The sequence below is a fragment of the Ornithodoros turicata genome, chromosome 9 (genome assembly GCF_037126465.1).
Source record: "Ornithodoros turicata isolate Travis chromosome 9, ASM3712646v1, whole genome shotgun sequence".
NCBI lineage: Eukaryota > Metazoa > Arthropoda > Arachnida > Ixodida > Argasidae > Ornithodoros > Ornithodoros turicata.
The window spans coordinates 27718565-27740714 of record NC_088209.1 but is presented as its reverse complement, the minus strand read 5'-3'; the positions used below and the strand labels follow the sequence as shown (position 1 = coordinate 27740714).

At 45.7% G+C, this 22150-nt stretch overlaps 1 protein-coding gene and 1 long non-coding RNA gene across 3 annotated transcripts in view; one reads left to right on the top strand and one right to left on the bottom strand.

The window, feature by feature from the left end:
* The window catches only part of LOC135368496 (uncharacterized), a 90916-nt gene that overhangs the window by 9988 nt on the left and 58778 nt on the right, over window positions 1–22150 (bottom strand). The window lies entirely within an intron of this gene.
* LOC135368494 (cytochrome P450 4V2-like) lies at window positions 613–14325 on the top strand. Of its 2 annotated transcripts, none has more exons than XM_064601827.1 (12): window positions 613–695; window positions 2843–3108; window positions 5044–5156; window positions 6257–6342; window positions 7818–8014; window positions 8104–8170; window positions 8473–8593; window positions 9901–10107; window positions 10695–10865; window positions 11957–12023; window positions 13022–13201; window positions 13905–14325. In XM_064601827.1, exons 2-12 carry the CDS (start codon window positions 2859–2861, stop codon window positions 14063–14065), a joined length of 1620 nt encoding a protein of 539 aa, XP_064457897.1. In that variant the 5' UTR covers window positions 613–695; window positions 2843–2858; the 3' UTR covers window positions 14066–14325. The 2 variants fall into 2 exon arrangements, with proteins under 2 accessions (XP_064457897.1, XP_064457896.1); XM_064601826.1 differs by having other exon boundaries at window positions 8467–8593.

The window sequence follows — 22150 nt, the reverse complement described above, 5'->3', positions numbered from 1 at the left end:
ATTTGTTTACACACAACAAAAGGACTGTCGTTTCCCTTGCATGATAACGATTCAGTGCGAATGCCGGCATAGCTTGCCCTGAAGTCGGCCCAGGATGCACATTAACCCCGCCCCCTCCCCCCTTTCTTTACTCCATGCTGTCCTCTCTCCAACTGTGCACATCTGAACGCACCGCTCATAGCCATTTTGTGCTTTTTTTTTTTTTTGTAGCGCTAACATGGCATTGAGCCACCCCTAACCTCGAATGATATCGTTATCCGATTCGTTGAAAACGGGAGGCGTACGCATTTTTTGTGACACTGATGCTGCTCGTAATTGCCACACAAAAAAAAAAAGACGGTACGCCTCCCGTTTTCAACAAATCAGGCGATATCATTTGAGATGATGGTTGGCTAGGAGCGCGTTATGCGGTGAAGTTCATTTTTAAGAGTGCAGGATGGCATATCGTGATTTTTTTTTTTTTCTATTTGTACACATTTGGCGACGTCCCACCACACGTGGAGACGAGAACGTTTCGAGAGCGAACGTTTCAAGGTGAGACCATGGATGTATATACAATATGAGATATTGTAGTATAACCTTTACCCTTGCAAATTGGACTGACGCCAACAGCGACCCAACTGAAGTGGGATGTCTGTGTAACCGGCGGCGGCGACGGTGGATTCTCGACGTTATACCTGCTGAAGCAACCTCAGGTGAGCCGACTCTTGATGGCTTTATTACGTAATAGTATACATATATACGTATATAGTTACGTATAAGGACGGAGGAAGGGATTTTTGAGAATGAAGGGAAAACACGCGCACCCCATTTCACAGGAGCGTGAAATTGAAAGCGGGGATCAGCCAGTGGCGTATCCGGGGAAGGGAGGGGTGACAATCGCCTCCCAAAACATCAGTGCATACGTCGAGGTAAACTAGCAGTGCAGACGAGGACAGACAGGGGAGATGTGCGTGCTAGTTTTCCTCAATGCATTCATACCAACTACCCCGGTTCACCACCGTCATCAGTTTACACATTGGATTTCCCTCTCTTCTCTCCTCCACTACGTGCTCCGTCAAACGCCCCCCCCCCCCCCCCCCCCCCCCCCCCCCGAACCGAGAGTCTGGATTCGCCCCTGGGACCAGCCATGTGGAGTAACTGCTAGGTTCCCAGTTTCGATTTTACATTGTCTGCATTGTAGTTCCAGGGCTACTTTCGAATTTCGTATAGTTACATTTATCGGTAGCCTGTCAAAATGTGTCCCAAAAGCGCAGTTTTCGAACTCCTCTTCTTGGCCTTCTCAGATAACGTGGCGAGTACCAAGCTAAAAGTCATCCCTTTTGGAACACAACTTGCCCCACGCGTTTTCTCTCTCTGTATCTTCTGGTTTGGTTTGTTGTAATGAAAATAGCTCCATCCAATCTCTCTCCAATCTCTCTTCTGTATCTCCTCCGATGCCCCTTGTGATGCCTTGTTCGACGGAGATGCATATGTTTGTTCGGATTATGTATGCAAACAGATTGAAATCATCAGACAAAATGTTCTTAATGCTCATGGATCTAGCTAGGGAGACTTCCTTTCTCCAACTCGTCTGAAATCGTTTATTCAATTTTTGTTTTGGAGCACGAGTAGTATAACTTTAAACTGATTTTGGTTTCAAAATGTAGGGTCAGTAGCGTGTCTTTTGGGATATGACGTTGTAGTTAGATTGTATACTCTCGTTATCAAACGCTCCGCTGGAAGCTTTCTTTCGTTAGGAAAGCACATACGGCGCGTTCGAAACTGTCGCCAGCTAAAGAAGTCGACCTTCCGACGAAAGCAGTATCGTGAGTTAGAACGAAACCGGCGGAAGCAAGGTTACAGTAAAAAATATTGGTCATACGTGGTTGATTCGTCCCCATTGCTGTTGGCCTCTCCAGCGGTTTCTTCTTCTGGAGCGCATAATGAGCAATGACATTGCGTTACTCCAAGATGGGCTCAGACGGAACTCACTCCAAGAGCTGGGCCCGCTTGCACGAAACAATCGTAAGTGTAACACTTGGCAAGTGTTGCACTAACGCGTTAGTGCACTAAGTTTAGGGTTGCAGTTAAGTGGCTTGCACGAACACTTCGACGACCGCTAAGTTAAGTATTCTAAAGTGGATCGTGGCTACGAGCAGTAGCAGCTTTCGGAGGCTCTCATTGGTAGAAAGAGAACTTCCGGAGCTCATCCCAGGAAGTCGTGCGTCACTGCATGTTTGGATTGTGGGAAGTCGTCTGCTTCTGCCGTCCCACGTAAACACTTTCTAGATCCAAAATTAGGTATTGTAATATCACTGTAGCTGCAAGAACGCATTAGGTCCCTTGTTGCGTACTTTCGTTAAATAAAATAAAGCCTGTGGCCCAAAGTATGTCTCGAATTGCTTGATGATGGAGAGATTATCTCCAACGGCAGTGCCGGTGAGAGGCACTTCGCGCGGCGATCATTTTGAGAGATGTCGCTAACGAAAAGCACAAAAGGTACGGCACCCACAGCATAAAAAAAAATGAGACGTTGTTGGAATTGCAAGGAAAATGCGTACTGTATTGCGAGATACAGTTGGTGCCGACGACGAATCTTCGATACACGGTTCATAGCGGCTGACATGTTAGTCCTAAGCTTTAGTGCGGTAGTTTAGGGTGCTCCTAGGACCCTTGCCCAGCGTCCTAAATTGCGCGGAGCGAGTGCCACCACTTTAGTGTTGTAAAAGTTTCGTGCAAGCCACTTACGGCTCCGGCACTACACTAAGTGGGGAACTCGTTAAGTATTACACTAAGTTTGTTTTGTGCAAGCGGGCCCAGGAACAAGATCAATCATGTTCGTTTTCGGGTTCTTATACAGCCACACCCGCTACTATATGGCGACATCAGGTGTCTGGGAGAAGACATCCCTCTGGCTGGCTCAATGTCTCAAAGATTTGACGCTGTGGTCCTTGATGTCAGGGCTGTTACTGGTTTCTGTCTTCATACCGTTAGCGTTGGCATGCCTCAGATGGTTCCGTATATGGTGGATGCTACGTGGTTTTCCTGGCCCGGTGGGACCTCTTTCATTCGCTTGGAGGATGTACCGGTTTCGAAGATCTCATCCTGGGCTGGACTTCAATGTGGGTAAGTGTGTTTCCTGTACACCATTGACCTTACGATATGACAGGCGCGTATAGAGTAAAAGGCAATTGGTGGTGGTGGTGGTGGTGGTGATAGGGCTTGCCGTTGTCGGCCTCACGTATGTGGGCAACGTCACGACTCACGCCCTGGGGGAATGTGCGTCCTGGGCCGACTTCTAAGAGAACTGTGCCGACATATGTCTGAAAGCGTCTGAGGAAAACCCAGGAAAAACCCCAGGCAGCACAGCCGGCACCGGGATTCGAACCCGGGTGCCTCCCAGTCTCGGCGTGACATGGCCAGCACGCTAACGCAAAAGGCAATTGTCATATAAAGTTCCATACTTTTACGACGCCAATAAGGCCTCGAGTAGCCAAACACGCGGAGCCCAGGCTGTGTAAAGCACTCAGGAAAGGTGTTGTTCATTTGCGGTGTTTCCCTACGTACAATCGAGCGTCGATCTTGCGGATATTGACGCGCACCACGGTGGCGCGCGGTTGAGAACACACTATATCCGCGTGTACTATTTGGAAACGTTCGATTTTCATCTGTAAAGCAAGATGCATCCGGGCTGATCCGCGGATGATACATTGCTCCTTTTGAGGGTTATATCAACCCCGTCGAGGGTCTCTTGGTGACCAACGCATGGCACAACAAAAATAAAATGCTCATCAACAACTGAAATGCGACAGATATACAAGAAAACTTTAACGGCCATGGATGAGATTGTGAACGAGAAGTCAGAGTGTACAGCTGATTTCAAAGCAATACTCAAAACGCTGCAGTGCCATAAACTGCTCAAGTCTGGTTCGCCCCAGCGGAAAATTACAGACAGCCCCGTTCGCTCCTGGATCGCTTTTACGGATTCCAGATCTGCGCTGAAGTGTGTGGCAACTATGGGACTTCGCGGCTCCCTCTGCCCTGTGGTCACTGAAATTGAGCAAGTCTATAAGAAAGCAAGCGCTCAGGGCCACTCTATCGCCCTCCAGTGGATCCCTGGTCATGTGGGCATCAGTGGAAACAAGGACGCAGATCGAACGGCCGCAGGCGCGCATCAGTACACTCGGCGTGCCCCATCATCTTGTCTCGGGGGCATCGCCGTTACGTCGTCTCAAGCCTCATCGGCCCTAAGATGCACCCTCAATGGCAGCATGACATCACAACCCATTCTCCGCTTTACTCCGTTGACCGCCACCATTGTCCCTTACTCTCCCCCGCCCGCCGTATGCCGCGTTCCTTTACCACAGTCTTCCACCGCATGAGACTTAATACGGCTTTTACACCGGATTTCAAACATCTCCTCGGTGTCGGTGCATCCAGCTTTGCATCAAGTGCATCGAGTCGGTGCATCCAGCGCTTTGTTCCACGTGTGGTGTGCGCGGTGACCTCCATCACATCCTCCTGGTCTGCGGACAGTACGATCGCGAACGCGCCCTCATGGAAACTGCTCTGCAACGCGTCGATCAACGCCAGTTCAGCTTATAGCTACAATTCTCGGCCCATGGTCGGACCCCTCACATCAGATGCAAGGCCTACGAGTTGTGGCTGAGTTCTTTTCCGGCACTGGACTCATGGACGAACTTTAATAGGACACCTTTCCATCATCATCCCTTTCTCATCCCTTCCACAAGAGTAAAGGGGCAGTGTAAAGTTTAGCGGCGGTGAATAACACGCATACACTGGATGATGATGGGGTGGGCGATATTCGCCGCCGCTGAGGCGGTACACTGCGTTGGGAAAGGATGAGGGGGGGGGGGGGGTGAAGGACCCACCACATCTTCATCCCATTTTTATGTGGGTGTGTCCAGTCTGGCTCCTCATCTGGATGACTGACCTGATTGGATGGTGCTCGCTGTTAGATGAAAAGAGCTAATAGGACTGGCTGTCTTTATTCGCCTCTATTTAGCCGTACGTTTTCTACACAACAATGGGCTCTTACAGGAACCCTGAAACTTTTCGACGATTTATCCAATGAGTATCTTGAGGAGAAACTCTATCGTGTCTACCTGGGTCTGAAGCCACATGTCCTCGTTTATGCTGCCGATGGTGTGCAGGTGAGTACATCCTGATTGGTCGTCCTTCATCGCTTAATGAAATTTCACGTTGCGTTGCTGAATCGATGATGATGATAAAAATGTCCATGTCATAAGGATGACTTGCTTACGGATAGCTGTTCTGTGGTTGCCTTTTTGTAACATACAACGGTTCATAGTCTATTTCATCGCCTTCTGTGACTATCTCTCGCTGGCCTTTGTTCTCTCCACAAGCAGCACGTGACTGCAGTAGGTTCCACAGGCATTGTCACCATGAACTGAACAGTGTAAATCAACAGTCAACAGGGAAATGCGAATATTCGGGTTTCTAGAATACCGAAGCGAATAGCTATATTCAATTGTGATTGTGAATTCGTCGAGTCATATTCGATTCGAATGACGAGTCGAATGCGGAATTCTACAATCGAATTTCGAATCGAAGAATTCGGAATACATTCGAAAAGTATGTACTCGAATAGACAGAAGCTACATACTCGCAAGCCCAAGAAAGCTAGAAGAGAGGTCAGAAAACAAAGCGAGTGCTGCCTCATACACAGATCCATATGGTAGGTATAGGTAGGCGGAAAAGACAATATGGAGATGTTGGCCCAACTCTACATTGGGCCGGCTACTCCAGTACTCTTATGGTAGCGAGGTCTGGCTACCAAGGGGTCTAAAAGGAGGTTTGTTCTACAAAAGTTGCAAGGAAGGATATCGCAGAGTGCAAAACACGTCGATGTGTTGCTGGCCAGTCCCAGAGCACCTTCTTGAGGTCAAGAGGGCCGTTGTCGTGTTGCATCTATTCGCTAACATATTTATTCGCTCCGTATTTGCTTCGGTACATAACTATTCGCTTCAGTTTTCAAATCAAAGTTCGAACCGCCCGAATTACACGTGTCGCGTGGATTTGTAATTTCCCAATGTGCAATGTGCAATTTTGAATAAAATTGAAAATTACTCTGATTATGCCAAGCGCATGTGCGCCAGTATGGAACAAAAATCGGTCGCTCATAATGTTTTTACACAACATGATTTTTCCGCAACGTAATATAGGCGGCGTTGTGAGGCTTCAGTGCTGTGTACATCCTTCCTCTGTTCTTAGCAATACTGCTTCTCCGCAGGCCGTGCTGTCTCAAACCAAAGACCTGGACAAAGCGTCTGTCTACAAGCTGCTAAAAAATTGGATGGGCAACGGTTTAATCACAAGGTAACTATGCATTCTTATGTTAACGCCCGTTGTCACAGTATCGTTTGCTCGCCTCTTGGGGCAAAGATCGGTGTATACAGTGATAGCCACTGCTTGCATCCTACTTTTAGTTAGCCGTAACGGGCTTTTGCTGCAAAAAATGTCAAGGAACAGAAAAGCACGTGTCGTTGGTTCCGAAAATGACTTCAGTAGAAGATCAATAGACGACTGTTCTCTGTTGGTACTTGAAAATTCAATTGTGCAACATCCTCAATTGCATTATACAACGCAATTGAGGATGTTGCATATTTTAAAGTATCAACAAAGGACCGAGGAGTACACGGCAAATTCCGATGACTCGTTATGTGGTATAAAGACATAGGCAAATACTACGTAAGGTGTACCGCTGCCAAAAATTTGGGCAACCACGTTACCTGCTATGCTTAGTTACCATGACAACCATCATTCTCTGTATGGCACACGAACAACCTCCGCCAACTGGGATATCGATAGTAATTTGTGTGCTGAGTAACTGAATGTACTGAACATTCAGATGAACAACTGAATGAGGTTCGTTGTTGCTACTGCAGTGCTGGATGTTGTCATTGCCAAAAACAGCAATCTGATAAAACATCCTAAAAATGTAAAAGCAAAGGTTTACTATTCAGGCATACGTATTTGCAGAATGAAAGAAAACTAATGATCAATGCCTAATTTGAAGACAACCGTTGAGGAAGTTGAAGTGGTTGAAGGTTAAAGCTTGACTATGGTATGGTTTGACGATAAAGGATGATGACGATGGTAGTAGAAAAGCATGTAGTTGCCGGCCTGCCTCGAAACGAATTCATTATAATTCTGGCAAGTTCACTACAGGCTGGCAACCGAGTTCTTGTTGTCCAGTACTTGGAAGCGAAGCACCCTGCATGGTGTCTCGCTTATTGCTGGGAAGTGCGATTTATCCCGTGCCAGGGTGGCCAGCCACAGGGCCTTTGTCGTCTTTCGATGACAATCTAGACCACGACCTACTAGATTATAGCGACCGGGTTATAATCGGCAACCCCTATGAGGAGCGCGTCCGCACGATCCACAAGGGGCGATAATAATCGGCACGCGAGATCTACATCATGATTGGACAATGGAGATTTGAATTTTGAACGCGCAGAAGCTGGCGTACGACTACCGTAGCAGACGACAGCAACAGCGCCTATGAAGACGCGTAGAATGATGATGTCTGGTAACGTTGGTAATCGAGGGTCGAATTCTGTCTCGTCACCGCAATTCCTGGCGGTCTTCCAACGTGGTGCGAAGTGCCGAGACGCATGCTGTCGCTAGGAGGCAGAGGCCGAAGTTCCCCAGGACGTCACTATTCTTGGGGAATCGGAAACTACGAAGTTTTGCGGGTACCTTCGACACTTCGTCGAAGTGTATCTTCGTTTGATTTGGAATAGAAAACAGAATAAATGCACAATTTGCTTACAAATGATTGTGCACTGTAGTTCTGGACACGCCTGGAAGCCACGGCGTCGTCTCATCACACCTGCGTTTCACTTTCGAATCATGGAGGACGCATTGGACCCCATAAACACAGCAGCCAGGAGTCTCACAGATAAACTGAGTCAGCTTTCCAACCAAGAAGGGTTAGTCAACGATCTGGTGCTCCAGGTACAGCACTGTACACTACGCGTGATCTGTGGTAAGTAATATGCGTCAGCAGATGTGTTGTCCCCGCGTCAGTTGATATATTTCCTACCGTCCTTTCGTCATCCTTTTGCGTAAGTATAGAAGCTGCCATGGGAGTGGACATTGAGACGCTGCCGGAGTCAGGACGCTACGAGAAAGCGGTGGTCGAGTAAGTACCGCACGATAGCTATTGATGTTCCGATGTTCATCTAAATGGGAATCGACCCTGCATACGTGACACTATCGTTGTATCGTTGCATCTGCGTCCCACCTGTCACGATAACAGATTCTAGTTGAAGGATGCACTTGTGTTCATCTAGTTTTTTGCTGACGACTGCACTGCACGTCTGGTGGAATGCAGACTCCGCACGAAGCCTAATCTATAAAACTATAGATCCTCCCAAGCGCAAGAACTCCATTGCGACTACCTTTTTGGTGGTATTGACAGTGTCTGATTCCTCTTAGTGCCAGCGAGTGCTTCATGGAACGATTCCTACGTCCATGGCTGTGGAACCCAGCCATCTACCTATGCACCAGCGGTGGACGTCGAGAATGGCGCAGTACGGCCACGATACGGGAGTTTTCTCTCCAGGTACGCTGCTCCCTTGACTTCTCAGCAAATACTCGTTGCACAGTAAAATTTTGACGACTCAGGAACGACTCGCAAATATTCTAGAAGTTATCAGGACCTAGAACGAATACCCTGTTTAATTCCGCAAGCCCCCCCCCCCCACACACACACAAAGCATCCCTAGCATTAGTATGTCTTGCCGAAGTACCGATAATGACGCTACAGTGGAAGACAAGTATCGCACTTCAGGATTTTTTTAGAATTAGAATAGTATGCTCAAGGTTCGTAAGAACTCGTTATGAGCAACTAACTGCATGTAACTGCCCGACGTAGGGCTGAGAGCCCTACGTCGAGCGAAACGAGAGCGAAGAGCGAAACGGCCGTCAGCAACTGCATGGGATGGTGACATATGTATATTTCTATGAATTCTACTTTGACATTCCACGTTACGTTCACCTACGCGATGTATCTCTTATTGTTCCTTCCGTGTGCGTGAAGCATGTCACTGGTTGCTGGCCTGCACCAGAGAAACATCCTGACACGCGCATGGAAACGATAGCTCAGGGCCCTACGGGACGTGCCTTTCGGGTGTAAGATAACATGCGCGGACCAGCAGTTTGTGGAAGGCAAGGGTCAAGCGCTATAGTCCGTACATGTATACGTAATAAAGGCATCTATGATGGCGAACGCCAATGCCGATATCCTGCTAGTATGAGTGGCATATATCAATTGGTATTATCATCCATGGCATTATATATCGATTGGTATCGGTATAACCACATATGGTACATGCATTCGGGAGTAATTGCAGCTTCTAGTCCCCTAGACTGCAATTACTCCCAATTTCAGTCCCCTAACCCCGACATTTATTCCCCAGGACTGCAAATTGTCACTGAACTTCACAAATGGTCATCCGAATGCAGTAGTCTACACGTAAATATGTGCTCTTCGTCAATTTGATGGCATAAGGCTGCATAACTCAGCCAACTTAGGAATTTTCCACCCACACAGGAAACAGTTAGCGCTTCGTTCTTCGCAAATAGTGCATGCCCTACGTATGTCGCAAGAATTTATATCACTCGATATATCACGGTTGACGGTTTGACTCCAATTATTTTCATGCGTGCACACGAATTACGTACATGGGAATCTTAGAACAGAGCGTGAAATGTAGTCTCCACCCTGTGACATTCATTTACTCCCGAAAGGGACTTTCTTTTTATGGCAATGCATTTAGTCCCCAAAAGGAGTGAAACTGCTTTTCTTCTTCTTCTTCTTCTTAGAGTGATAGGCTGGTTGTCAGGCATGTCGTGATCTCTCTCTTGCAGGCGATTGAAGCACGTAAAACGTCCCTCCTAGAAGAAAGATCCAAAGGGAAGATCGGGAGTGAGCTAACAGCACCGGCGAACAAGGGCCGACAGTGCTTCATGGATGTCTTACTGGACATGCATCTTCGTTCAGACGAGAACGGAAACCCTGAGAACAACCTCTCACTGCAAGACGTCCGGGAAGAAGTGGACACATTTATGTTCGCGGTGAGGGCATGACAAGTAATCCGAAGCTCGCCACCGTCAGTACGCTCACCAATGGATCATTTCTTCAACGGGTACCGCGAGTCGGAAAATTAGGTTTTGTGTTTAGAAAACGTATAGTATTAGTAGTACCAGTAAGTAGTAGTAAAGCCTTCAGCTCCATGTTTTATATGTGTGGCATGATTTGTGTGCTGCAGAACGAAGGCAGCTTTATTTTACCGTGTTATCCCTAGCAAAATACTCAGTCTTTTTTTTTGTTTTTTACATAGTTATTTTGTGCACTGCTTTCGTGCCAAGAACAACGCAAAAAAATGCATGTATTGCAAATTCTAACTGCTATTTCGAAGATTTTCAGTGCATAGTTGCACGCATATTTCAGGAGTTTTTAGTGCATATTTATCCGCGCTCTACTCATCAGTGTAAACCGAGACATCCCAAGTACCTCACATGCATGGTATCTCAGGATGACTGTCTTCGAACTAAAAATTAAGAAAGCAGAACAAGGAAGAGTGTTTTATACTGTCGATGCGATCCTTGTATTGCCGGAGAGACGGACGACGTCATGTGATCAATATTTATGTATCTGACAGGGACACGATACAACAACCGCTGGCATCTCGTTCTGTCTTTACCTTCTGGGGCATTCGCCTGAAGTTCAACAGAAAGTTTACGACGAACTGGTGTCTGTTTTCCAAGGGTCAGACCGCCCGGTGACTCTCGAGGACATAAAGGAACTGCGGTATCTAGACTGCGTCATTAAGGTTTGTCCCTTATGAAAATGGATTTTTCCTTTCTACAGACTTCTCATGTACTCTTTATTTCCTACATTGACAGTCTGCTGACTTTAACTTCTTGTTGATCAAGTCAACAGGAATTTCTGTTGACTATGTGTGCACTACCTGTGGGCTACAATTATATGTACTTTCTGTAGACGGATTATACATTATTTGTCTCTCCATAGAATTTAGTCTGCCTTGATGGAAACTGTTATGGAAATTCCGTTAAAGTGTATCAATATATAAATTTCCTGTTGCCAAAAACTAGATTTTCTATTGCAGGAACTATTCACATATTATTGGCGATGTTGATGCTTCTCGCTATAATTCATTGTATATGCGACACGTATGCGCATAACGTTCATTTGACATCTGGAAGAATGCAGATATATATACCTCAAAGACATCCTTCGCTGCTCTCTTTCATATGCACCAAGGTCTCCGTCACCTTTGGGATTTCCTGTCATCAATAAGGCCTCTCCACTCTGCTTTGATCACCTGAATCCTCATCTCCATCATCATCTCTCACTATATACTGAATGGCACTGGGGCAGCGCCCAGCCTGCTGGCCGGCATCTGCCCCATCTCATCATCGTCTCTTTATGTGTGTGTGTGTCTTCCTGCTCTCTGTTGCCTCGCTCGAATACTTCAAAGACGCCAACACAAAGGCCCTGGACCGTTCTTGGGTACGAAATAAAATCATCACCATCATGCTCATCCTCCTCCTTCTCGTCCTTTGCTGCACTCTATCGCCTTGCTCCAACGGTTTCTAATACGTAAAAATTGTGAAAGAAAATATACCAGTGTAAATATTATGAAACGATTTTGAGTCACATTTCATTTAAAAATTTGTTGGCGACGTGTGTGCCAACAGCGTGTGCAATTCCGGAAGCAGCCTAACCCCTGTTACAAGCTGATGACATTTCGCGGTTTGTTTTACAACTTCCTCGGTAAGCAGGGTTTATAGCGGCCCACGCACAAATGATGTTGTTCACTTGGTGACTTTAATACACTGCGTGTGTATACCTTGTATATATGTTGTTCTTGAGTGACTTGTCCTACAAACTTCATTCCAGGAGAGTATGCGAATTTACCCGCCGGTTCCCATGATTGGACGATCCCTAAAGCAAGAGCTCAACATAGGCATGTATATTCTACCTTTATTTAACAAGATGGAGGCCTTGAAGAGCCAGAAAACTGTGATATGGAGCACACTCTAAAAACGGAGCTTCACCGCATAGCACCTCCTACCCAACCATCATCCCGAAGTACAACATTATCTGCCTTGATTTAATGAAAACGCCCGCCCCTGCCCCGTACGCCAGCGTACGCCATTTTTGTGGCATTATACAGTTCATATTAAAAAAAAAGGCGTACGCCCCCAGTTTTCACCAAATCAATGGAGAAAACGTTGTCATTCGCGATGCTGGTTTGCTAGGAGCGTGCTATTACTTATGCTGTTCATAATTGCCACACACACAAAAAAGGGCGTACGCCTCCCGTTTTCAACAAATCAGGGCAGATAACGATATCATTCAAGAGGATGGTTGGCTAAGAGCGTGCTATGCGGTGAAGTTCATTTTTAAGACCGAATGATATTCTTGTTCATTCCTATGATGCCCTTCCTGCACTCTTCACCGCATAGCTTCACCGCATAGCACCCGAGTCATATCATGTACCAGCTCGCCCTTGCCCTTCTGCAGTTGGATAATTAGGTCCACGTTTAAGACTGGAAATCACCTTTCCAATCAGGTATACATGGCAGACGACGGAAGTCAATGATCATAGTGGACTCGCGATGTAAGACCACAAATTATCATTATTATTATAATGACCACTTAGTAGCGTGGCTTTTATTTCGTTTCTTTGTTATTTGTGCTTTCACTCTACATTATCTCTTTATCTCTTGCATTTCAATTGGATTCAAATTAACATAATGATAGAACGATTGTGGGAGCCATCGGCTGTATGCACATGGAAAGCTGCAGCCTTTCCGTTCTTCGTGCACATCGTATTGCCAGCGCCTGCCAAGTTTGCATCCTTCTACACTGATACTGTAATCTAGTGACATCTCCCCATATGATCTTTACAGTTTCATTAACATCAATTGATATAATATTGCTTTTCTTCTTTCAATACAGGAGGCCGTGTTGTGCCCGCGGGTTGCAATGTGATGTTGTTCTTGCTGGCTTTGAACAAAGATCCAATAATGTTCCCTGAACCGGAGAAGTTCAACCCAGAGAGGTTCCTACCCGAAAACGCGAAATCCTTGCATCCGTATGCCTTCGTACCTTTTTCAGCCGGACAGCGGAACTGCATAGGTATATACATACTTTTTTCCCCTTATTTAGAACTCTCAGGCACGCAAAATTCTGCTTGAAGACCACTGTGGTGCCTCACATGACCGCAGTTGTCCCGTGACGTAACGCCACAAGTTATCACCACTTTCTTAGTTGTTTATTTTATTAATGCGTTAGCATTATAGTCCTCGCTAAGCAAGAATCGCGGCGTGGTCTGTCTGTAGCCAAGGCGCAGCGCGCATGCGCGGTGAGTGGAGAGGGAAGGAAAGGGCGCGTGGAGAGTGCAACGCGCTACTCGGACACGCGAACGCGGCCACCGGCCACGTTGCCACGGTCGGCAGTGCAGCTGTGGTGGTCAACACTCGACAGATTCAGATGTGTCTGCGCGGGGGCGCCATGGGTTATGAAAGCTGTGCGAAGCAGCGGCGGCGAAAGGAGGTTGCGAGACGGCGCCGCCAAGCTGAATCGGAGTAAGCCCGGAAGGCTCGTTTGGCTGCGCATGGTTGCGTTAGCGTTGTGTAGGGTCGTGTGAATGGTTGTGCAGCGTTGTGAAGGGGAGGGGTGTACTTCGAAATAAAGTGATCCACTATCCAGTGCTATCCACGTGGATTTGTTTTGACGCGCGCCGAGAATGGTTCCTTGGAGAACCGCTAGGGTACGACACGTATGTGAAAAAGGTCCATTGTCCTTTCTAAACCCTGGTCGTATTAACCTTGCTGTTCAGGTCAGCGGTTGGCCCAGATCGAGATGAAAGCTATGCTTGCAACTGTTCTGCGACAGTGCCGCGTCATTTCCCTGGACCCACGAGACGAGCTTCAATTAGCCATGGAGGTTGTGTTACGACCCAAGACGCCGCTACGACTTCGGTTTGAGTCGAGAAAGTGATAACGAAAACAACTTTCAAATAAGAATTTTAAGAAGTAGCAGTGTTATGTTGTGCTTTCTGCTTTCAGGACGTGAAATGTGCATTAGGGATCTCAGCCTATCTCATAGCATCCCGGCTACAGTCGTGATGCTGCACACATGAGTGCTCGAGACAAACAACGGTAACCATATTTGTCTGTCTGTAACGGTCGATCGGTCGGTCGGTCAATCAATCAATGCGTCATTTATGTGCAATAAACTTGGTAGCTATTTTTTTTTTTTTTTCGTGTGGGAAAGCTCTTTCTTTTATGTCAGTGATAAAGTGTCAGGACTCAAGGGCTACTGCGGCAAATGTTTGGCTAACCCTACTGAGTAGATCACTGAAGGTGTGCGTTCTCTACGGCGCAGGAGTCACTGTCCAAAACGAAGGTGGTAGTAATTCTTCAAGGCACCCAGAAGGTTCATCCAGAATCGCAAGCACAGGGAAAGGGGAGTGCAAAAATGGTGTGCGTGTGGGGGATCATTACTACGGTTACGTTGTAACAGCATTATGTGTTGTTTCCGGCATGTGTCTGGAGATGAAATATTAAATGCTCTTTCTTTAGGGTGTGCACAGGAAAGAAGGGGAGTTTGGTGTAGCCAAATATTTGGGGAGGGAGGGGGGAAAGTGTGGTTAAATCACTAACCCAGCCGTAATTGTTGAGTCCGGATCGTGGCTCCTGCACGGTGCATGCTGTATACAGTTCACACGCACGCGATCCTTAAACCCCATCTTGCATAGATTTACAAGTTACAAAAAATAAAAACGAATAAAAACTAACAAAAAGAAATGAACGAGGAAAAAAGAAACGAACATACAAAAGAAAACAAAAATGAGCAGTACTCCTTACGTACATCCTTAGTTTGCAGCGACGGCGCCTCTACGCTTGAAAGCACGCTCTTGGAACCAAGAAGAAGAAAAAAGAAAAAGAAACGCTCACGTACCATAAGTTTTGTGGTAATATAAAATTGTGGTAATGGCATGCGATGAAGGATTATTGGCCATTTCTCTGTGGTGGAAGAAGAAATTGCAATACGGGAAGGTGAGCGGTCGTAGCAGACGACAGACGTGCGCTGCAGGAGCGCAGGCAGTGGCGCCATCCTTCGAGTTGACCACGCGTTTGTACTTCGCACCGTCAGTGCGGCGACGTGTTTGATTTTCTTTTTCCCCCGTCTCATACCGAAAGAGATATGCTGTCGGGCTGCTACTACTTACATTATGATAAAGTGCCGCTACGAGCTGGTCTAAAAATAATTTTCTTGTCAACTGAAGAGTAAAGCTAAATTTGGGTTCTGATAGCGCTCACGCAAGCTCTCGTTGAAGTGGACTGTGAGTGGAAGGCGGCAAGGACTAGACGAAAAAGCAGTGCGGTACTTAAGAATGCAGTATGAGGAAAGCAATCATAGGAGTCAGTTTGCGGGTAATGTTGTGGAGCAATGTCACAGATTTTTTTTCGTTGGACCAACAACAATGAGCGACAATTACATCTTCAGCACATGTTGTCGTGGCTCTTGCAAGCCTTCTAAGCAAACACTTTCGCTCACAGTTTCTACTTTTATATCATCAACCAGGTGCTGAAACACACCTGAACTATTATGACTTGGTCAAAGAATTCGCTCTTATTGCAAGAAATAAACGAAATGCAAAGAAAAAGAAACATGCAAGAAACGTCCTGGATGGCGTGTTCGCCGCATGCACTGAATCACTGAGGAGAAGGGGCCAACAGGTCGCAAAGACATCAGGGAAACCACGGGCTGTTGGGCAAGGAACGACGCCATACAATTACTTCAGTCCGTTGAGAAGAAAAAAAAATCGAAGTGAGACATGCGCAGAAAACACAAATAAACTAAATAAAAGCGTCATGTGTTTATATTGGTTTGGGTACTCAAAAACTGCAGAGTACTCTGTTTGTTTTCAACATTCAGCGTTATTTATATCGCTCGATTCGTAATCAGTTTCGCAAAACATGGCCCTACTTGCCCTTTGCACCTGAAGGGCGTCACTCACTGGTGTACAATGTTGGAGTGCTTGTTTTGCTTGAACTTTCCCCGGCCCTTTACATTGCTGTTCTTTGGACTCTTTCAAGTGTTCTTCACAGCACTGACAGTTACGTCCGGAGGCTCAGTGTGTCTTCCTGTTCTTCGATAAAGCTTGTAATCTCCAGTACAATATGACGTACAACGCCTCGTTTGAATTGCTATCGTAACCCTTGACTTTGAGCTCGATGCGCGAGTAACGACAGCAACACCATGGAGTGCCCTTCAGAGCCCTTGACGACTCTGCAACTGCTCGCCGATTCCTTGAGGACGCTCAAAAGTCCTTGATAGTGATAGTCCGAAGATGAAGTAAAACATCTACCGGCTTGCATTTTCATCTGTGTAACTTTTGTCACTGCAACATGAGTAGCCTTAATCTCAGACGGGTCTGTATGGAAAACTTCGGATGCCCCACGATGTTCTAGGCAAGTTCCACGCGCACCACCGGGAGTTCCTCTCGAAAGAAATTCTCACGTTTTTTACCAGGGTGTTTCACAGTCTTTCTGCTTGAGGAGTACGCCAAAGATCGGAAGAAGACCCACGAGCAGAGCAGAACATGACTGGACTCAGGGGCGTCTGAAGGTGGCTCGGGCACGGGGTTGGGGGGGAATCGCCCCTCCTTCCATGCATAAAGATTGGGGTAGCATGGAGGAAGGAAATAGAGGATCTGCCCCTCGCATGGTTCTCTATGGAGACCTGCGTAACCGGCGCGTAGGATTGTGGGATAGTCCCGTCTACCACATGATCGCAGACGTGACGTGACTCAAATAACATGGCGGCCTCCGTGGATGAAAAGGAACCCAGACATGGATACGGGTGAATCTGGTGTTGTCCGGAGGTCAATATAGAAGAATACGCGCATAAAAGGTGGCAGAGAGTCAATTACGCGGACACCGATGCACATAACAAAGCGATGCAAACCGAAACTGAAAATAAAGTCACGTGGTGGACAGGAAGTAATGGCGGTTTTGACTCGAGCGACCGCCAGAGTGGTCCCACGCACATCTGTTGGAAACGGCTGCTCCTGGTGCATGGTACGGCACATTTTTACATGATTTGTGTGGTCGTCAGTATGAATTTTGATTAGTCTAGGCAACGTCCTTGTAAGTGAGAAGAACGCGTTACCCGGCATGAATATATTTACTAGCAGCAACACTAACCCCACGAAACACATTCCAAACCTCAAATGGCCATGGAGTAGTTATATACGTATAGAGGTATAAAGAAGGACTGGCCATTGCTTTAAGCTCCCCTGGCACAGTTCCCCCTGAAGTCGGCCCAGGACGCATACTAACCCCCCCGTGCCCCACTCCTTCATGCTGTCCTCTCTCCATCTGTCCACTCCTAAACGCCGCCCATAGCCACAGTTGCTTCGCGGCGCTAACAAGGAATTAAAAAAAAGTAATTCTGCTCTACGCGTAGAACGTGTTACTTTCCCCAAGAGCACAGGACGTCCCCAAAGTGTCATCGGGTCCTTGACCTTCCCAGGTTGTCCCTACACTCTTAAAAATGAACTTCACCACATAGCACGCTCCTAGCCAACCATTATCCCAGGTGGTATCGTTCCCTTTCTTGATTTGTTGAAAACGGAAGGCGTACGCCTTTTTGTGACACTTATGCAGAAATGTTAATTGTCACAAAAAGGCGTACGTCTCCCGTTTTCCACAAATCATGTGAGAGAACGATGTCACTCGGGATGACGTTTGGCTTGGAGCGTGCTATGTGGTGTAGTTCATTTTCAAGTGTGTAGGATACCCCCAGGGTGAAACATTTGGACTGTCCGCGAGGGGTTCGATGAAGACATGCTGCGCGTGTCATTTGGGTCACCTTAGGGATTCAGTGAAAGGGTCCGGAACGAGTGATGGACCGCTTTTGAATTTGTGTTTAAAAATAGGACACTGCATTAACTATACTGCAAAAGCCTTTTAGAACTTCCATACCAAAGTACCTTATTAAAGTCTGCATACCTCAGCGGACGTTTGTGAACCACACCGGGATAAAAGCAGAAAAGTAAGAGTAATTTTTTCTAGAATGTTTGCCTCACAAAATAACGCATATAGGCTACTGTTTTTTTTTTGTATTTTTGCGGAAGTTTCCTGCGACCAGGTCGCTTACCCACTTCTAATATATTCTAATATGTTCATCAGCATGTGTATGTTGTTTGTAGCCCCTAAAATGTGAAAGAAACATCAGAATGTGCTTTACTTTGTAGAATACATATGTGTATAGTATAGCCCTGTGTAGCCCTGATCAAAGAAACACTGTAAGCACTGTGCACCATATATACATTCTAAATGTACCAATGTGCCAATGTACTTTTAAAGCTTCCAGTACGTGGACTAAATGTTCGACTAGTGCAAATTCGTGCTGTGGTCATTCCAATTAATCCTGCAATGTAGTTCGTAAAGACATGCAGGCTAGTAAAATCAAATAAAAATCAGAAGAAAAAAGAAACAGCATTGGTCGTCCTGCAAGTAACCTGACTGTATCCCAACTCTGTCCCTGAAGACGTCGTTGGGACATTCCTAAGGAGACCGTATACGGAGAGTGTTGATTTTTTTTTTTTTTCATTCCGTGTTAGTTTTGCTCTCTGATGCAACTGTAGATAGAGAGCATTGAGGAGTCCCATTATGACACCTAGAGGCTATCCTGAGGATCGATTTAGCCCTCCTGGGGACATCATCTCCGACTCTTTATAACAGTCCTCGGATATCCCAGGGACGCCTGTGTGTTCTTGGGGGTTTACCACGTTTGATTTTTTTTTCTTATTTATTTAGTTTTGCATACGGAATATTCTTGATGTACCAACCCTTCGAACTTCAGCTCCTCTCCCTGAGGCGATGGACCTCCGACGCCCCTGGCAGGACTTTGTTCTCCAGTTGCACAGTCAGTCTAAGCGTGAAGCGTACTGCCGGTATCTGCTCGAACGACCTGGTTATCCTGATAACATACAATGTGCATGTTACATGATGTAACTATGTAGCTACAGTACAGGCTGCGTGGTGCATGATGTAACTTGGTAGATCGAATATATATATATATATATATATATATATATATATGTGTGTGTGTGTGTGTGTGTGTGTGTGTGTAAGTCCCAAACGTCGCCACACCTGCATTGGACAGCTGTTTCGGCCTTATTGGGCCTTCATCAGCAATGCGTAGGTGGGCGACGTTTGAGCGAGTGGCGTCGGAAGGTCACGTGGAACGTGATGTCCTCCCGTCAGGGTGAGAAACTCACCTCTGAAAGCCCAATGTAAAGCCAGTGAAGTATTAAGGGAAGAAAATTAGCAGAGGCTCCTTGGCTGCACGTTGAACATATGTTTGTAAGTCCCAGACGTCACCACACCAGCCTTGGACAGCTGTTTCTGCCTTATATATACTGTAATTCAAAGGCTTAGGAGGGCGGTTGACCACGAGAATGAAATGAGCAGGAAAAATCAGAAGACGACAAAGAGCTTACAGGAGACCGCCACTGTCGCTAGCAAGCAGATGTTCTGCCGTCGGCCGCCATATTGTAGGTCCCTTCCAAGTCATTACCCACATCGCAGTCACCGTATATTTGGCGTTTCAAAATTATTGTGCTGTGTGATTTGTAGCATATCCAAGTAATCTCCATGTTTTCGACGTTAATAGTCATCCACAAAGCATATGGCAGCGTACGAATGCAGGTAAAAGGGACCTCCAGTATGGCGGCGAGGTGACGTCAGTGAATAAACCCTATAGGGATATATTATATATATATATATATATATATATAATCAGTGGGAAAAAGCCATTAGAGAGACAAGTAAATGACACTATAGACGTGTTTGAAATTCAAAATTACAGATTAAGATGGCTTCTGTGGCTGCACGCAGAGAAACAGTTTCTCATGGAACGATGCGAAAGCACCAGAGAACACGTGTTTCGCCGTGTTTGCGGCTCGTCAGCTCTGGGTAGCTGCGCATCGTTCGGAATTGGCAAACCAGGGGTCGCTCTGCTGCGATGTACACCTGGGAGGGTGACTGAGCCCTCTTCAATGAGATCTGTAATTTTGAATTTCAAACACGTCTAGTGTCATTTACTTGTCTCTTTAATGACTTTTTTTCCGCTGATTATAATTCACTGGCTTGCACTGTGGCATGGAGGAGTGCTCAGTCACCCTCCCAGGTGTACATCGCTCGCTGAGCGACCCCTAGTTTGCCAATTCCGAACGATGCGCAGCTACCCAGAGCTGACGAGCCGCAAACACGGCGAAACACGTGTCCTGTGGTGCTGTCGCATCGTTCCATGAGTATATGTATGTATGTATGTATGTATGTATGTATGTATGTATGTATGTATGTATGTATGTATGTATGTATGTATGTATGTATGTATGTATGTATGTATGTATGTATGTATGTATGTATGTATGTATGTATGTATGTATGTATGTATGTATGTATGTATGTATGTATGTATGTATGTATGTATGTATGTATGTATGTATGTATGTATGTATGTATGTATGTATGTATGTATGTATGTATGTATGTATGTATGTATGTATGTATGTATGTATGTATGTATGTATGTATGTATGTATGTATGTATGTATGTATGTATGTATGTATGTATGTATGTATGTATGTATGTATGTATGTATGTATGTATGTATGTATGTATGTATGTATGTATGTATGTATGTATGTATGTATGTATGTATGTATGTATGTATGTATGTATGTATGTATGTATGTATGTATGTATGTATGTATGTATGTATGTATGTATGTATGTATGTATGTATGTATGTATGTATGTATGTATGTATGTATGTATGTATGTATGTATGTATGTATGTATGTATGTATGTATGTATGTATGTATGTATGTATGTATGTATGTATGTATGTATGTATGTATGTATGTGTGTATGTATGTATGTGTGTGTGTATGTGTGTGTGTGTGTGTGTGTGTGTGTGTGTGTGTGTGTGTGTGTGTGCGTGTGTGTGTGTGTGTGTGTGTGTGCGCGTGTGTGCGTGTGCGTGTGTGTGTGTGTACTATAGATTGACTCATACCAAAAAAAGTACTCTTGCTACGGCGCCGCATTATATTCACTTTGCTATTCACCAGACATTTCTTCATTTCCCTCCTCTCAGAACCGTCACAAGACTTTAACCAACCCGAAGTCAATCACAACGAAGCATAACGAAAGGAAAAGAAATGCCAATGCGACAATTCCTGCACCTGTTCCTAGCTGGAAAAAGTGTTTAATAACGGGGCGGGTACTTGTTTGTAGGAGATAAACCGGAACACAAAAGGAACAAGCGACAAAGCCGGCATCTTGACTGCTCAACTGAGAGCTGTCCATAACGCTAGAAGAGGCACATCGAGACGGAATCCATTGATAGACACATTTTATCAGGAGCCCTCGTTGACCCTTTCATGGCTAGACAGGGCTCTTCTATTTTAGGAAGCGACAGAAAACAAGATAAGCGACCTCCTTTCTCTGGTCAGTAAGGCCTTTTTCTAGTTGCTTAGCGACAGCAACGGAAGATGGTCCTTGAAAGTGCTCCCGTTGCATCAGCTTCAATTACAGGAATGCAGACGACGTTAGGAGGCTGACGCAAGAGTTTTCAACCCTAAATTGAACGTCAATATTACTTTTTATTATTATTATTTGGCAATACTGCAGGTCCACCTCGGGCCCAAGCAGTTACAAGGTAACATATATCATCACACTGGTGTAAAGTTAACAAACACCGTAACCTGAGTCACAAGAAAACATCCTAGAACTATAAACCACACACATGATAACAAACAAGATTAAACAGATTGAAAAAAGAAGATGAAAAGGCTGACAAAGTTTTTATCTGGTGAACAAAGCTTGGAAGAGATTCGACGGACACAACAACTGGTGGAAGGGCATTACACACCTCCACAGTTTTACCGAAAAGGTTCACAAGTACAGAGACGGAATCCAAACGTCTAAGTTACATTCTTTGCAAAGTGCAACTTCATCCATACTTGCTTGCGAGAATTATTTGTATCCAAGGTCATTTC

Bases quoted from the DNA above. Each gene is read 5' to 3' on its own strand.
- LOC135368494 (XM_064601826.1), top strand. From the start codon at position 2,859: ATGGCGACATCAGGTGTCTGGGAGAAGACATCCCTCTGGCTGGCTCAA. The intron at 10,108-10,694 runs GTGAGGGCATGA...TGTATCTGACAG, and splicing joins TGGACACATTTATGTTCGCG to GGACACGATACAACAACCGC. The intron at 12,024-13,021 runs GCATGTATATTC...CTTTCAATACAG, and splicing joins AAAGCAAGAGCTCAACATAG to GAGGCCGTGTTGTGCCCGCG.